Source organism: Anopheles stephensi, chromosome 3, assembly GCF_013141755.1.
Source record: "Anopheles stephensi strain Indian chromosome 3, UCI_ANSTEP_V1.0, whole genome shotgun sequence".
Classification (NCBI taxonomy): Eukaryota; Metazoa; Arthropoda; class Insecta; order Diptera; family Culicidae; genus Anopheles; species Anopheles stephensi.
Genome location: NC_050203.1, coordinates 56,241,928 through 56,259,481, shown reverse-complemented (window position 1 = coordinate 56,259,481; position 17,554 = coordinate 56,241,928). Strand labels below are relative to the sequence as shown.

The following is a 17,554-nucleotide window of genomic DNA, read 5'->3' as shown; positions in this document are numbered from 1 at the left end:
TAGAGTGTCTCTGTTGCTGATGTTGCGTCGTGTGTTTCGGAACCTACGCTGTAGTCTGCGTAACGGATAACGAGACATCGAAACACATTGTCCGGTGGGAGCAGAACTTGACATGAAAAGTTCCCCACGGGGTGTGTTTGAATCGCTTCATCCGTGCGTACGTTCCAATGCCCCAGGCCTCACCAGTTCCTCGCATCCAGTTGGGCGATACGAAATTGAGTTTTGATTGGGAAGGGGTGAGATGCACCTTCCTGTTGCCTGTGTGGCCGATCGAATGCAGTCTCCATTTGCGTGTATGTTTAACACGGCAGTAGTGTCCCCGGGGGTGGGATTTCGGATGCAACTCTTTCGCAATTTTCCTCTTTTTCCCGAACACCGTACCAGGCGTCTCCATTCGCACCGAGACCTCGGGCCGGGATCGATTTACGTAGCGTATGGGAACTGAGCGATAACCTCAGGGAGGTGAAAATTACAATCGCACGGACCCGCCCCACCACACCACACCATTATTCGGCATCTAAAATGAAGTCAAATTCACTCAACTCTCGGCGATTCCGCTTAACTCGCCAACGTCCGCTCGCCCCAAACTCCCCCCCTCCACAAAACCACAGCCCGGATATGGGAATGAGTTTATGGCTTTTACCAATTTTCACCCGATAATGTGGTGAAATGGGGAAAATAAATGGAATGTTGTTAAGCGCCGAAATGTGCGCTCTTTGATATACGCGCACGCTAAACATCGCCCCTTCCGGTTTCATTTCCGGTGTCGGTTTTTTGTTGTTGTATTATTTGGGGGTTGATCGTGAGGGATGTTCCTAAAAACCCGTTGGGGACAACGCTGATGTGTCCGGCCCACACACCTTTTGTCGGTCCGAACTGGGACGGTAGTTGACACGAACGGGTGAGAATAATAGCCCCCCACACACACACACACATGTTCTAGCATAAATCCCTCCCAGGGACCGGAAACGCGATTCGTTTGTAAACAACAACGTGGCCGGGTGGCGGCAGCAACGGTTTTACAAATTGCCATCAATTTATGCTCATCGCTACTATCCTGCTTAGCGCGATGTCATCCCGCTTCCGCCGCCTTCCGGCCAGAATTCACAACGCAAGCAACGCTAGAAATGACACGTTTTATTTTTTGTTGCTCGCTTTACACTCATAATAATCTGTATCCATGTCCAAGTCCACGACTTCCAACCCATATGGCTGCGAGCAGCGAGTGAGAGACCACCGAAAGAAGCAACGTATAGAGCAAAAAATCACCACCACTTGGCTGGCTGGTGTGACTTTGCGTTGAAAGCATTTTGCTACACGCTCCTGGCAAGTGTTTCCGGTTGGCTGCTGATCCGTGGAGACTCAATCCACTACAAACGCAAAACTACTTCGTTACTTCAATTTGGTGTCGGATAACGTTTGGATGCTCTCTGCTCCTAGAGCAGGCTAGAGAGTCACACCATTAATGGGGTTACGTTACAAGGCTGGCTGAATTTATCGTTGTCGAGGGAGCTCCCGAAGCAGGAGTTGTGAGGGAAGCGTTTTTATTTAAAAGTCTCTTGTGCTAGCACAATCGAACTGTAAGATGACGTACCCAACCGCCCACCGTGTCTCGTTAATCTATCAAACGCTATTGCTTTAAAGCATAATCCCATAATCTTCCCGCCCAGTGTAGCCCGATTTCTTTTGGCTAAAAAAATGCTCCATCCGAAACGAAATCCCACGGATGTGTAAGCGCTTCGGTTATTGTGTAATGGCACTCCAGACACCTCCTAATCGACGCAGAGCTTTGAGCCAGAGCTCCAGGAAAGAGGTGGCACTGGGGATGGAGACGCGAAAAGATGCTTTTATCTATTACTTTCAGAACCCCCCCACCCGTCGTCCGGGGGTGGGGAAGATACACGAATACATCTCAATTAGCGCGCGCTCGCAGCCACACAAACACACGCACGGGTTCCAACGACCGCCCCATCGCGTTATCAGACGGGCGTCTCCGGAGGGAGAAACACACAAAGTTTTTCTTATCGCTTTACACCACCCACCCATAACCATTGCGTCGTCGTCGGTGGTCCGTCGTGTGACAGTGCAAAACTGTTGCCAGCCGTGTGCCGATTTCCTTTTTCCTTTTCTTCTCCTGAAGAGCCATAGAGTTTCACAAACGGCGCGAGGACGGTGGTCGCACTCATGGAAAGAAACATGAACTTTCCATTTGGCTCCGGGGGGTTTTTTTTTTCGTGACTGGCTTTCCTGCCGCGTGTGTGACGTACGGTTGCGCTCTGTTTTTGTCTCTCCCACATCTTGAGGCGTGAAAGTTATCATCAGTTCGCTTCTTAGCCAGAGGATGGTGTGGATTTTCCATCGGTTTCACGGTCTGGTTGCCGAGCGAGACACACATTCTTCAGAGTATCGGTTTATAGGATGGTGTGTGTGTGTGTGATTGACGAATTTTCCGGCTGGAGCCTCGAGCCTTGCAAGCTCCGAGCTGTGAAGGATCGATTGATCGGAATGATTGCCCAATTCTCCCCAAAATCGCTTGTTGTGTGCCGCTGTCGGGTTGTATTATCAATCAATCGCATGTGTGTTCCCTCGAATCTGTCGGATTGCGTCTTTCTTCCGCGAATTGTTTTGCGAAAACGGGGGTTTGTGTACCAAGCAATGATTTTAAATTAATTTCCCCGTGTTGTGTATCTATCACGCGTGTTTTCTCATGCCTTTTTTCCTTCCTTACTTCTATTTGCAGGATTGGCAGGGAGTATCGGTTGCAGCTTTCCTCGCCCAGGGGGATTTATTACACGAAGAGGATGATGATGACGTTGAAATATTTCGACGTACGAAATTTGTGTCTGTGTGTTTGTGTGCGCGCAATTGGCTGTCGATAATTCGATTTAATTGAATATTTGGCTTCAAGATGGTATCAGGAACGGAACGTATGCTCTTGTAAGTTGGCAAGTAATTGGTTATTTTATCTTCTTTTTATTTTAGCGATTCGTGAACATTTCAGCAAGGGGAGAGTGTTATTTTAAAATATTTTCTTAAAGTGCCCTCTTGTGATTAAGTTCAAATCATTCTATCGTACAATTTTAAACATCATTTCTCTTAAACTACATCGAATAACCGATTGCAAACATGATAGATGAATTATTTAGTATTTTTATTCTGAAGTGAGCCAACGACAACGTTCTTCGTCTGAAAAACTGTGGCGTAAGAATTGTGCAATTGTGTACCAAGCCAAGCGTCGCCCGTTACCGGAAGTGAGTCAGGCTCGAATAATCTAGCCCATGTTTTTTTCTGCTCTGTGTACATCATAGCACACATACTCAAAGCGGTGTGTTTCCTGATAATGAACTCAGCTCAGCAGCAGACCCTCATCCTCCATATCTCTCCCGCGCTTTTGTTGTGTGTTTTTTTCATGCTTTTTGTAATGTTTTATGTTATCAACGAAAAAACAAAACCTTCAAATCCATTCCGTGTCCGATTGTATGTCCCACAACTCCTTAATCTCGGTCAGTGGTTTACCCCGTCGTCGGATTCTAGTTGGAGAAGACACGCGGAAAAGCTGAAGACCAGTGTCCAAGTAGATGCTTACTCCATTAGTGTGTGTGTGATTTCCTTCGCTACTAATAATTAGTTCCCTGTAGAATATGACACCTATTTCCCTATTTCGTAGTGTACGTAGTGTGTGTGTGTAGTGCGTGTAGTGCCAACAACCAAAAGCTCATCCGTTTCCTTCCGTTCCCTACGATCAACAACGCATTCGCTGCTGCCGTAGCAGCGGAACAGCTGCCGGTTCGCTGCCGACTGCGTTACCCACCAACCTCACCAAACCATCACCTTCCTGCGTCCCAAACTCTGCTAAACAGTGCCATACCACAAACCAACCGCTGGTGGTAGTGGTGGTGATCAATCGGGTTTCATTTATCGGAAATGCACCGGTGCACTCGAACCCTTATCATTCTTTCGCCCCGTGTGCTTTCTAACAACTGGACGGAGAACTGATAAGGGCCCGGGTCACCTTTACCCACCGTGGGATAATCGATCGATAGCGAGACAGTGAGAGAGAGAGTGAGAACCTTCTTTGTGCGCCGTACCAATCCTTACCAGTATGAATATTGAAAGAACGGACATCCTATGCAATTCGTTACCTCGAAACAAGATCGTGCAGTGAGCAAGATCACGTTGTAATTTTAGACGTAAGCGTATTTTATCGTTTCTTTTCCTCCTTTTTCAGCTAAATCATTTCCCATACGAGCGCGTGTGGTTCGATTCGTTCAGCTGATAAGATAAGCAGCAAACCACATTGTGAGCCTCTCCGCCCTGACGTTTGCCTTGCGTGTTTCGGAACTCGTGTAAAGTTATGTCAGCGTGCGCTTTGCGGGTGTTATTTCACCATTTGATGTTGCTGGTAACATGATCTGGGGAGAAATTTAGTCTTAGAATAGTTCAGGAGAAAACTATATGATTCATGATCGGATTTATTAGAAAAAACAATAAAATGACAGTTATTTTAAATTGAAGATAAAGAGATTTGGTTAACATTTCAAGTTAAAATGATTGCATTTATTTATTACACATAAAGAACAGCCTAGGGGCGGTGGTTGAGATGATAACGGCATCGGTTTTCACACGGCAGGACCGGGATTCAAATCCAATCCAGGCCGATCGCCCGTTGTAAGGACTCACTATCCAACTACTCTCTCTTTTCTTGGCCTAACAACCTTTTAATAAGGTCATATCTGCCATTTTGATTTAAAAGACTTAATGACGTAGTTGGATAGTCAGTCCTGAATCCGGGATATGCTCCGGATGAGATTTGAACCCCGGTCCTACCGTATAAAGACCGGCGCTGTTGTCGAGACTACCACAGGACCGCTCTACTATCCAACTACGTGGCATAAGTAAACCACATACGGCAAGCATGACCTAAGAGATCTAAGGGCCATGAAGAAAAAAGAACGATCTAGCCAGACTTTTACGTTAACAGAACAATTAAGTTTTATCGGATTTTTGACATCAGAAGCTTAACAGATAACGTATATAGAAAAGAACATTCTTCGTAACTACCAAAAAAGCAAAATATTCAAATGTTATCTCACTTCTAACTTAGCGCTCGTTCTCAACGCTCTCAGACGCTCACACCAAACTACCAAACGATAAGACGACGGCTGTTAAGCGGGCAAGCAACCCTATCGCGCGCTGTCCCAATCGTTTAAACAGACCGGTCGTGGTCGACTTCTGCTTGTTGCTTCGCCCGGGCGTACCATAACCAATGAAACACTTTGTCACGCCGCGGTTATGTTTCTGGTTTATAGTTTATGCTTCCCGATGCCACACTGTGTCAGCAATAACCCTCGCATAAACGAACCGAGGGACACATCTCACTCAACGCCAAAGCCCTTCGTCTCATCGAGGCGAGAAACAAACCGAAAAAAACCCGACCAAAACCCGCAGTATTTTGAAACCCAATCGAAGTTGCGACAATTTTAACGAGTTTCCCAACAAATTTGTGTCCCAATCCGGGGTTCGGGTGAAGGAGTCGCTGAGGCAACAGCCGGCTGGGTTTGACTGTTTCGATTGACGAAATGTATTCGCGATTGAGCGAATTATTATGATACAAAATGTTAATGTACTCTCGCGCATTCCCACCAGCCCAGCAGCCCCCCCTCGAATGCCCACTCCCGCACGCTTGATTCGTGGTGAGAATGCAGATCGGCTCAATTATGCTGTTGCTACTTTATGCGGCACTAACGGAAGTGTGCGTGGTAAAAAAAGGCGCGCGGACGAACGGACGAATGACGACAGGTAGATAGATGGAATTAAAAAATCCGAACCACTTCTCCGCAATGCACTTAATTGATTTTATCTGCAGATTATCATTTCATATCCATTTTTTCCAACCCGTCGATATGCGTGTGCACTTCACGTCCCTCCCAAAACTACCAGAGCAGCCTGAAATATTTTATCCTCTCGTCAGGGCCAGCGAACAAACTCCTCCCGGTCCACGCAGATACTTTAGTGCGACGTTGGTGCCTTCCCACGCCGCCAGGTGTCTGTCAGTTGCTGTGTGTTGATTGAAATTGATCATAATTTCTGTTCGGGTTGCCACCCGAACCAAACTCGCGGAACTCTTTCCGAGGGCGCACGGTTTTGTGTGGAATTTGGCAGGGACCCCAAACGGTGGGCGATGAAGTACATTATTTTTACTGTCACACGGGCAAATTGTTTAACATACTTTCGAATCAGTTGCCGGTTTTCCTCGCCGTGCCGCACCAGTTTCGTTCGGTTCATTTAATTTGACAAATTCCACCGCTCGCGCACCACGCTTGAGTGGCAGTTAATTAGGTAAATACGCACAAACACTCCAAAACACTTGGGTACGGTGGCGGGAACCTCCGAGTAGGGTTGACGTGCCATTTTCCGTGCTTGTACGTGCGTGCTGCTGCTGCTGCTGCTGCTGTAGGTGGGGATGCTGTGCCAAGTGGCGGGAAATTATCGCTATTTGAATAAATCATTTCCGATTCAACCATGCTAATTTATTAACTTATTTCTGCTACTTACACTCGAGAACAGGCGAGAACTCTGAGCTTTAAAATTGGGGAAAAAGGGGCAATACTCATACAATGCGTTAGGGGTTTAAACACCAAATTGATAAAATTGCTACAAAAAGTTGTTGGACAAGAAGTCGTTCACAACTTCACCTATCTGGGGTCAAAAGGCGGCAACGACAACTCAATACTGATGTTGAGTTACAACGCTCAAAACACCTATCGCGACGGACGAAGCTGGGACTGTACAGAACATTTGTAGTCTCAGTGCTCGCAAACGCCTCTAAGACAAGGACTCTGTCCAACCCTGACGAAACCCTCTTATTCGCGTTCGAGAGGATGATGCTCAGAAGGATTCCGCTGGACAATGGAGGAGCCTTTACAACGACGAGCTCTACGACCTGTACGGTGCTTGCGAATTAGACTCGCCAGGCTCCGGTTGGCTGGTCACGTCATGAGAATGACACCGGACGACCCAGCCCGTAAAGTACTTTTAGACCGTCAACAAGGACAGAGGAGGCGTGGTAGGTCCAAACTGAGATGGCGTTTGTCAAACGAAGGCGCTGGACCGTGAGCGGTATCTAGGATTGTTCCAGCAAGCCAAGAACGCGAAGCGGTTGTTACGCCGGTTAAGTAAGTTAGTCAGTTAAAAAAAGTCTTTTTGCATGTTAGGTGTCAAAAAATGCGTTGTAAAACATGTGTCCTCTAAACGCTTCCGTTGTGGCAGTTTTGTGACCAATTGAATATGCCCTGTTTCTACCTGGCACTCAGGTACGCTACAAGAAAAAGGATCAGCATCGACAGCAATTACCTGAGCTAAGCTGGAAGGACAGCTGAAGCATGGTACGACAATCCTCTATGACCAAAGCTCACACCGATTTTGAGATACGGTTGTAATACAGCAAATAATGTTACAACTATTGACAGCTGATACGTGAAGGGAAAAACGTCCCAAAAAAGCCGAACCCTGAGGGATCTTGGGTGATGCAATTCCGGCAGCTGTCTATTAGCCGTAAAAAGGACAATCATCCAGGCACGCGCATTTGCCGGTTGACATCTGCGAGGCAACACAATGTTCAATTGCGTGTGGGCAGCTGAATTGTGTGGCTGTGTGGGTATAAAATCCTATCCAACTGATTGTCTGCGCTGTCCTGTACCAACCGCGATCGAATCCATCAAACCGTCCCACCCGCAGTATCGACCTTCTTTTGTTTGGGCTATTTTTGTACACCACTCAGACGGACATAATTTCCAATCCCAACTCAGCACACACACACACCTGGAAGAAAGGATGAACGGGTGTCAGTCAGGTCATTGCACTTCTGACGAGCTGGCGTAGCAGATGTGATTTTACCACCAGCATATTCCTGGTCCCCGGATTGGCGAGTGATTCATCTCGTCCTCCCGACCACAAGCAAGATATGGCAAGAGTTAGTTTTGTAGGGTGCAAAAGTTTTGTTGGAGATATCGGTCTTAAAACCCTTGGAAAAGAAGAAGCATTGCCAAGGTGGAACGGTGGTGGTTGACGGTCGTGAGTGAAAGCTCCCGTACGGGAAGTGTTTTATCAATGTCTCTTTGGAGAATTTATGATTTATGGTCACGCACACAAGAAGAACGGTTAGAGATAGGGTGCGCTGCTTAACAGGCGAAATTTACCGGGTATTTGGCTTCTTCTGTTGCACTGCATCTTTCGGATGCTGCAGCTAGAAAGCTAACGGTGAAGGAAAAAGACATTTATTACACTCAAATTCATCCTGCCGGAATTTGCAGTTGCCGTTTGCGGTAATGCTCGGCTAGCGTAACATCTCTTCTTTGCCATGCTTTTGGGAGCTTTCCGTTGCGTGCGGCAAGCTAAGGGGATGCAAGTTTTTCTTTCTAGAGCTTTTCAAGGCGCGGTTATGGTGATATGTTTTCACATGCCACTCTCCTTACGTGGGCTTCAATCCGTGGGCAAAAGCATCCGAATCTTGCACGCGTAAACTCGAGGCCTGGGCCTGTGTAATAAGAGCATCCTTAGCAGTAGCCCAGACTACAAGTCGGATGCACCCGGATGATAAAAGGGCACGAGAGGGAGGTTTTTGGGGTGATGGTAAATCCGTTCCGATTCACAACGCTGGATGATTTTGATGCAATCCGTCTTGGGCGTTTCCGGGCATCGGAAGGGAAGCCGAGAGTGAAAGAGGTATTACGAGCGCGTTATTATAGTGTAACAGTCAAGTGGAGACCGCGAGATCGCTATTTTTCTTTTGCCATTCCTATTCCTGCGGAAGATGCCGGGACCGCCGAGCCCACACCGTTCTGCGTTTGGCTGCGTTTGCTCTAGCCGCATCGGTGCATTCCATTCAGGCAGTTCTGGTTGGTGGTGGTTGCTGCACAGCAAGATAAACGTTGCCGAGTCTCGCAAGCTTACGGATTACCCGAAGGGAACTTCTTCGCGTTTGTATCGGTGCAGCTCCAGTAGTGGGATGGACGAAAAGTTTCCACCGGCCGGAAAAATTCGATGGTAGCACACCAGAAGTATCAGAAGTTTAACGCACCAGCATCAGGAAGTCCCAGCCCAATTTTCCTATTTGCTGGCATACAATTTCATGGTACAGTATTTAAGGTAGTTAAAGAGTTTTTGAAGAACAATTTTCTCTCTTCAATTCACCCACCTGTGGGCCTGTGGCAGAGTGCACCACAATACGTGATGCCGTTGCTGGTGTGCATCGCTCGAACAATGCAACGGATCCCCCGAACCCCGGATGCTTCTGCGTTCGCCCGGGCCGAACTCCTGCACGGCTGTGGAGGAGGATGATAAAATTTATCATCAACGAAATATGCAGCATTCGCAACTTATTACTTCTTCCTGGCCGAACGTCGGAATGCAACTTGCTCGGGACGAACCGCCTTGGTGGTGCTGCAGAAGTTAGCCACAGCAACGGGCGGGGTTCCGGGTTCAATTTTGCGAATGGTGATGACGGTAAGGAATGATGGTTCTCTCCGGACGGTTGTTTCCACTCCACATGGCCCAAATCCGACGTCTCTGCTCGTGGTTAACCCTTTTGTGTCGGTTTTTTGAAGTTTATTTGAGTGAGTGAGCTGTGAGACGGCGAGTTGTTTGGGCGGAAGGTTCCGGTTCCGAGCCGTGCCATGGAATTGGAATGTTAGCGGGAAAGCGCCGGAAGGTACGGACACGGGGAATTCCGTGTCTGGTATTGATTGGAATGAACCGAAGGAGCGCGCGGTTTGGAGTGTTTGCTGGAACCTTATCGGTGGAATTTTTCGGGGTTAGTTATCGATTGGGGGGGCAGCACATAATCTTCTACACTCTGTTGCCTATCAACTATTGATACCTTTCTATTGAGACTGTTCGGAGAGTAAGCGGAAGAAGCGTTGGAGCGAAATGATTGAAGAGATCTATCGGCTAGAACTGTTCAGTTGCGGAGAAGCAAGTTGTAACTTCCGTGAAGAAGCAATCACATCAAAACCGCAACGAACATTCTCAAATGCTAATTAAACGCCACCAATCATTACCATCATTGGCCTCTAGAGAACACCCTTTTTGAATGCCTGTCTGTGAATTGTTTTTTTGTTTTTTGCTTCTCTCTATTGATTTAGGCATCCTTCCTTTCGTTGGTGGCGCTACTTCAACCAAACATTCTTCCACAAATTCATCGCCTACATTCAACAGGCCTAAGCGAAGAATGGAACAGATGGAACACGGAACCTCCCGATCGTCCTCATCATCTCGCTGGATGTGTGTGTGTGTGGTGAAGGAATTAAAACGTCCCAGTGCGGGCACGGATGGGCCAGAAATCTCTGGCTAAATTATCCCCTTCGGTGGGAATTACACAATAGTTTGCTGCGAGCCGACAGCGCTGGTGTAATACGTCAGCAGGGGCTGTCTACAACCAAACGAGTCCTCCGCAAAGACCTCGCGGGAAAATCTCCCGGACCATTGGAAGCTCATTCGTTGCTTTTATTTCTAGCCAGCGAGGAACGCTATCATTGTCCGGACGATCTGACAAAATGTAAAGTCGATGGTGGTTTTCCATTTCAGCTCGTTGGCACCGGAGAGATAGATAGAGAGAGAGAGAGAGAGAGACGGAAAAAAGATTGTTGCGAAAGAATGTAACAGGACTTTGCGGTAAAGTGAAACCAACTGTTTAAAACCCAACCCACTGTAATGAAGAAGACAAACAAACAAACAAAAGCGCGGAAAATCCTCCCCCCCCCCTACAGGGGATAAGTTTTTAATTTCCGATATTTTCATTGTGAGGCCTTTTGTCTCTCTTTTTTTTTTCGTTGTTTCAGGACGATTCCTTGCCCCGAGAGCAGTTGGTGACAAGCGAACGGGTTTGTGTTCGTGGTAGTAAGTAAGACGGGGTAAAGTATGGTTCACGTCCACAGGAATGAAAAGAAGCCCGAAATGCAGCCGCCATTTTTTTTTCTTTTTTGGTATTCTCCTGTTCGCAACCTGTTGACTGACAACGTTCTTCAGAATGCAATTTTGTGCCTCATCATGCACGGCGTTCATTTCCCGAGATGTAATGTGCACAAGGGGAAAAAAAAACCCTCCGGTGCAAAAGTGCAACGAGTCAAGCATTCAAGCACTCCGCGCACCGACGAGCATGCCGGACGAGTTTTTCCACGGAATTCCAATTCGTTCATATTTTTTATCGTTTTTTTTTCGTGTTGCTTTTCCACGCGCGTTGGTCACGAGCAAGGGAAATATAGGGGCCGGGTGGAGGTGGTGCCATCATGCGTCCCCCCCCCTCTCAACATCATCCACCCCCGGATCCTGGAGCATTGATAAATCACGGCCCTTCCGGTGCCGTTTCCTTCGAAACGTGCGCACCAGAACGATAGGAACCAGGGCGACGGCACGTCCGCACAAATCTCTGCATAAATCCGGGTAGTGTTGCGAATTTTCTGATTATTATCATGATTATTCGCATTTCACGGCGCGCGCACACAGCCGGCGGTTGGGGTTTCGGTTTCCGGGCACCGGGAAGACCGGGTGGATGGGGTGGAAAAAACTATTCCAATGGAAAACGCGCGAGAGAACGAGCGATACGATATTTTCTTTCGGCGGTTTTGTATGCTCATTCCGAAACTCTATTTATTCATTCGCCTGTTTGTTGCGCTGATTGTGGTTTTATCCTGCTGCATTGTTTTTCGTTTCAATGACTCGGACCACCCGGCACTGTTCGGCTTTTACACTCGTTTTACTTTATTTTCTTCCGTCGCGTAGCTCGGTAGATTACTGCTACAGTTGAGCTTTCTCGTTGTTCGGACCGTGGTGCATTCGCATCTCTCAATCAGTGCTGGGCGACCACCACGTTTCGCAAAGCATCCAATAATGACTCGCTCTGGTTTGAAAATGGGGGGGAAAGGCAAGGGAAAACTCACAGTTTTTCTGGTTCACCGGGTAGATTAAAGTGCGTTAGGAGGATGCCAACAAAACTCTACCTTTACCCGGCTCGCATACAAAACCTTGGGTGTTAAATATATTCTGAACTATTTAAAAAGCAAAGCAGCAGGTTAAAGTTACACCAAGTAAATCAGAAACTTTGTATTCCACAAACAACACAACCCCGAAACGGAAAGCAAGCCGTTGCTGTGTTTCCTCGGCTCAATCACGAGCCAAAAGAGTACATGCCGTAAATTATAATGATGGCTGATGGCTGGATTTCGATGGACGTGGGATTTGCTGGCCGGCGTTGGTGGGGCACTCGAAGATCGGAACACGTACGCTCCACGAACGAACGACCGAACGTCGATGAAATGAATCTTGCATGCCTTCGCCTATCCCAGGGATCGCCTTCGGTGTGTGTGCGCCTGCGAAAGCGTGCAAATTTCCCCGAGGAAATTAAAGGGAAAATCTACGCTGATTGTTTTTCCCTCCCGTTGCCCGTCGACACCACGTGGTGGACATACGGACGGGCACCCGGTTGTTCGCACCCAAGCTTTGGGTTGGAAGGGGGTCCATCACCAACCATCAACATCCACCCGGCAGCTCTGCCACCCGGTTGAATCCTTTCGGCAAATGATTAAAGACGGTGGTCCTGCTCGAAACGCGGTGGTGATATGTGGGATGAATATGATTTATGTGCAGCACTGACTGTCATCGACAGCTGGTGGCAAACGATTTCATCAATCGAGAGACATCTCGTCGTATGTGTCACACCGACTGACAGCCCAAAGCAAAGGACACATCCAGAGGACCGGGACATGTGTGACACCAGTTAACGAACGAACGGACCGTCGGACGGATGGAGCTTTATCATCTTCATTTGAGCGCTGCTGCAACGATAGGTTCCAGCGTGTGAGTGTGGCGTCGCTCGGAATTTAAGGAAGCGCAAAAGACACTCGCCCTCATCCCTGTGCTCTGCTGGGCGGTGAAAAGAGTAACGAGACTGATTGATAGAACGAGCCCGAGGTTTGAATAGCTCTGGAGCAGCAGAAAGCGTTTCAAAGTTTGTTGCCCGATCAAACCGTCCATCATACCCGGGACGGGAGAGACCTCACACTAATGACAGTTGATGGTCAGCTTGCTGCATGTCCGAGCGCTGGGTGAGATTGATGAAGAGGAGTAGGAGGACAATTGTTTGGCAGTGTATTCTATTTAACAAAAATAAGTTCCTTTGTTTTCTCTCTCTCTTTAGCTTCTTTTTATCTCATCCTATTTCACAGATCGCCATGCGTCCCTCCATTTCCAAAGAACACGAACAACACCCATCACATCCAGAGCGGACCACAATTTAACTAAATGCTTCTCTTTCGATTACCGCAGAATGTCCTTTTAAATTTTACACCTCACTAATTTAGCGTTTTCTTGTAACCTTCCACCACTACTTCACTCGTACAAAGGTACCGGCTTCTTCCTTTTCCTTTCACTGACACCCGGTCCAAACCAACGACGACCGGCGCAGTCGTCGCAGCAGCGAGCAATTCCATCAATATTATGACAGAGGGCACCGCCGCGACGGTTGAATGTTTGGATAACACACTGGACGGTCTGAACGAGCAGCAGCAGCAGCAGGAGCAGGAGCAGGAGCAACAGCACCAGCAAGAGCCACAGGAGGAACAGGAGGAACAACAGGAGCAACACCACCTAGAGACGGGAACGGTCGGTGTACGTATCGAGGTAACGAGTGCGCCATCGGCAGGATCCGTCGAGCTAGTCGCCATCGGTAAGGAGTCAGCCGAGGACTCACCAGCAAAGCACCAGCAACCACAGAAGGCCGTCGTCGCCATGTCGCAAAGCACAAAGCCGGTGTCGAAGGTGGACAAAGACCTCCCGGAGCGTGGTTCCTGGGGGTCGAAGCTGGACTTTATCCTGTCGGTCGTCGGTTTGGCGATCGGGTTGGGCAACGTGTGGCGCTTCCCGTACCTGTGCTACAAAAATGGGGGTGGTGCGTTTTTGATACCGTACTTTGTCACACTGTTCCTTGCCGGCATACCGATGTTCTTCATGGAGCTGGCACTCGGACAGATGTTGACGATCGGTGGGCTGGGCGTATTCAAGATAGCGCCCATCTTTAAAGGTAGCGTACCGATGTTGCTTTGTCTTTAAATTTGAACAGCGCAAGTAATTTGCTTTTTATTGGCTTGAATCTACCCGCAGGTATTGGATATGCAGCGGCAGTGATGTCCTGCTGGATGAACGTGTACTACATCGTCATCCTAGCGTGGGCCATATTCTACTTCTTCATGTCGTTGCGTGCAGGTATGTGCTTGTTGGGAAGTTTTGTTCGTTGTCTGAACCATCACCGTCTCACGTGCGTAACGATCAATCCCACCAGATGTACCTTGGCGAACGTGTGACAATGCGTGGAACTCGATCAACTGCGTCAATCCGTACGATCGCAAGGACCTGCTGTGTTGGGAAACGCTCGGCGTGAACGGTACGCTCACCAAGATTTGCTCGCTAAACTCCAACAATGTGTCCATGAGCGATCTGGCCGATCCGGTTAAGGAGTTCTGGGAGTAAGTGGTCGCCTGTTGTTGTCCGAAATCAATGCTTCAAGTTACTGATGAACGCTTTTGCAACTTTGAAGACGCCGAACGCTGATGATCTCGAGCGGCATTGATCAGGTCGGATCGATCCGCTGGGAACTCGCCGGAACGCTGCTGCTGGTGTGGATCCTGTGCTACTTCTGCATCTGGAAGGGTGTCAAGTGGACTGGCAAGGTCGTGTACTTTACTGCCCTGTTTCCGTACTTCCTGCTAACCATCCTGCTGATCCGTGGCATCACGCTTCCCGGTGCATTCGAAGGCATCAAGTTCTACGTCAGTCCCAACCTATCGAAGCTAGCCGAATCGGAGGTATGTAACTGCGGATGGGAAGAGTTTGGGAGAATTCTAGCAAACCCCCTTACATTCCTCCCTCCCAGGTGTGGATTGATGCAGTCACACAGATCTTCTTCTCGTACGGTCTCGGTCTCGGAACGCTGGTCGCTCTCGGCAGTTACAACAAATTCAACAACAATGTGTACAAGTACGTCTATGCAACTCAATAAGCAGCCCATGTTTGGTCCCGCATGTTTTAATCGATTCCATTGTTCGCTCGCCATCCCTCGACAGAGATGCCCTGATTGTGTGTACCGTCAACTCGAGTACCAGTATGTTTGCCGGGTTCGTGATCTTCTCCGTCGTCGGCTTTATGGCACACGAGCAGCAGCGTCCAGTGGCCGAAGTGGCCGCGTCCGGGCCAGGTCTAGCGTTCTTGGCTTACCCATCGGCCGTCCTACAGCTGCCGGGCGCACCGCTCTGGTCGTGTCTGTTCTTCTTCATGCTGCTGCTGATCGGTCTCGACTCGCAGTTCTGCACGATGGAGGGCTTCATTACGGCGGTGATTGACGAGTGGCCCCATCTGCTGCGCAAGCGCAAGGAAATTTTCATCGCCATCGTGTGTATGATCAGCTATCTGGTTGGACTGACGTGTATTACGGAGGTACGCAATAGAAATTGGTCCAGCAATAGTGGAGAGATTGATATCATGGTGGTCTGTCCTTCGATTTCCCCCAGGGCGGTATGTATGTGTTCCAAATTCTTGACTCGTACGCGGTGAGTGGCTTCTGTCTGCTGTTCCTGATGTTCTTCGAGTGCGTGTCGATCTCGTGGGCCTACGGTGTGGACCGCTTCTACGACGGCATCAAGGACATGATCGGCTACTATCCGCTGTCGTGGTGGAAGTTCTGCTGGGTCATCACTACTCCTGCCATCTGTGTCGTAAGTATTCGGTAGCAAGGTATTAACTGTTCGATGTGACGCCTTACTGTGAGTGTGTGAATGAGGAACGAGTGAATGAGAATTTACAGGTGTCTATCCCGTCAACTCAACGCCTTGGAAGGTAAATTATATTTATAAGGGATTGGGACTTAAAATGGGGTAAAGGAATTACTAACATTCTTTCACAGACTGCTGTTGGAGCACTGGAGAACGGAGGCCTTAAAAATATTGCTGGAGCTTTATTTTGAACCCATGTGATGTGAAAATACTTAGTTGCAAATAAATTCTTATAACGATTATTTATCCAACTGTTTTAAACATGCAACTCACACACACGCACAAACATTCCGAAATTCCCTTTACTTCCGCTTCAAAGGGGCCCTCCTTACAAACAAAGAGCCGCTTAAAAGGAACTGGCTTCCTCTTTATCGGTCTTATCCAATGAAGACTGTCGCTCCGAAAATCGACCCTCACGCATGGACATCTTCAGAAACTGCATCCCTGGTTTGGTGCCAGCAAACATCAATCGAACCCAGCATAATAACTCTCTACAAAAGCACCACTATTGAATCTCGTTTTACGATGTGCGAACGTACCGACGGTTATGTCCTTACCGGCCCAAACCAATCCTCCCAACATTCCCCTGTGAAATCTGTGTGTGTGCTGGGCACACTATTGTGTTTCATTGCTTATCTTCAAGAGCCGCTCCGTTTTTCAATGTCCGTCATCGAACCCATGCAGGTGGGGCTCGGTGACTCGGAACGAAACGGAACGTCATCTTGACGAGATTGAATGAAGGCTTCTGAAGCCCGAATGGGGCATGGAGCATGGAGTCTCCGCACCGTCGCCATCCATCGATCACACAAACAAATCAATAGAGCTCGAGCTTCTCTCGATCGGAACGGTGCCAAGCATTCGGTGTCTTTCGGTTGGTGGAAATGCGTTATGAGTGAAATCGATCGGTCGTAATTTTCCTCATCGGCCTCCCAGGTGGGTTGGGTGCGGGTACGTCCAGTCAGTTGATTGATGATGTGGTGCAGCGTAAATGACGAAACGATAGTTTTGTGGTACAACCGCATATGAAAGTGAGTCACTTTCGAGAGCCAAAAACAGGCCATCCGAAGAAGCTTAGGTGGGTTTCCAGTTCCAGCTCCATGTAAACCAGTTTCCCAATCATCGCAACATGGCGAGGAACTTATCAGTCTCCCATGAAAGGGCATGAGTTGCAAGTTGGGGGCGAGTAAGAATTTGCTCATCGTGTAATGGACATCGGAGGGCCACGGAACGCCCGGGCAAGAGTAAATAATTTCCCCGCTTGACCACAAACAACAATTCATTCGGCGTGCAGAATGCAGTCTCCGGACCGTTCACGGTCCGTCTGTGGCGTAGCTTATCGATTTGTCTTATTAGCTGTCAAGTGTTGCGTATGCGTATTAGCATAAAGCGTTCAGCCTCACTCGCTCGAACGGCGCCCGTTGTTCCATTTTCTTACGATGATGATGCTTCCAGTTCGACCGACCAACCGACCGGTCAGTTAGTTTACTTCATGCTTATATGCTCCTCCTTCATGCGCACCCTCCAACACAACGGTCTCCTCATGTTCTTCGCATGCATGATGAAAGCAGGATCGATGAAAGGATGGCCGGCTAAGATCGAGTGCAAAATAGCTGCGGTTTTACGGTGGAAGGCTCGCTCGGGACCATTTGCTTTGCTTGTGCGAATTTTGCCCAAGTGACTTTTCCCGGCCCGGTGGGCTCCTGGGCCACCCTTTGTAAAAGCAAAAACAGATGTTA

The 17,554-nt window shown here is 48.4% G+C and overlaps 1 protein-coding gene across 1 annotated transcript; it reads left to right on the top strand.

The window, feature by feature from the left end:
* Positions 1–10,823: 10,823 nt before the first annotated feature.
* LOC118511253 (sodium- and chloride-dependent GABA transporter 1-like) lies at positions 10,824–16,064 on the top strand. The gene is made up of 7 exons (XM_036054103.1): positions 10,824–14,074; positions 14,155–14,256; positions 14,333–14,516; positions 14,588–14,855; positions 14,924–15,027; positions 15,114–15,483; positions 15,558–16,064. The coding sequence occupies exons 1-7, from the start codon at positions 13,492–13,494 to the stop codon at positions 15,774–15,776; spliced, it is 1,830 nt and encodes a 609-aa protein (XP_035909996.1). The 5' UTR covers positions 10,824–13,491; the 3' UTR covers positions 15,777–16,064.
* The last annotated feature ends 1,490 nt before the right edge of the window (positions 16,065–17,554 follow it).

Coding starts and splice junctions, on each gene's coding strand:
- LOC118511253 (XM_036054103.1), top strand. CDS start 13,492: ATGACAGAGGGCACCGCCGCGACGGTTGAATGTTTGGATAACACACTG. Junction 14,257..14,332: donor CTTCATGTCGTTGCGTGCAG/GTATGTGCTTGT, acceptor CAATCCCACCAG/ATGTACCTTGGCGAACGTGT. Junction 14,517..14,587: donor CCGGTTAAGGAGTTCTGGGA/GTAAGTGGTCGC, acceptor GCAACTTTGAAG/ACGCCGAACGCTGATGATCT.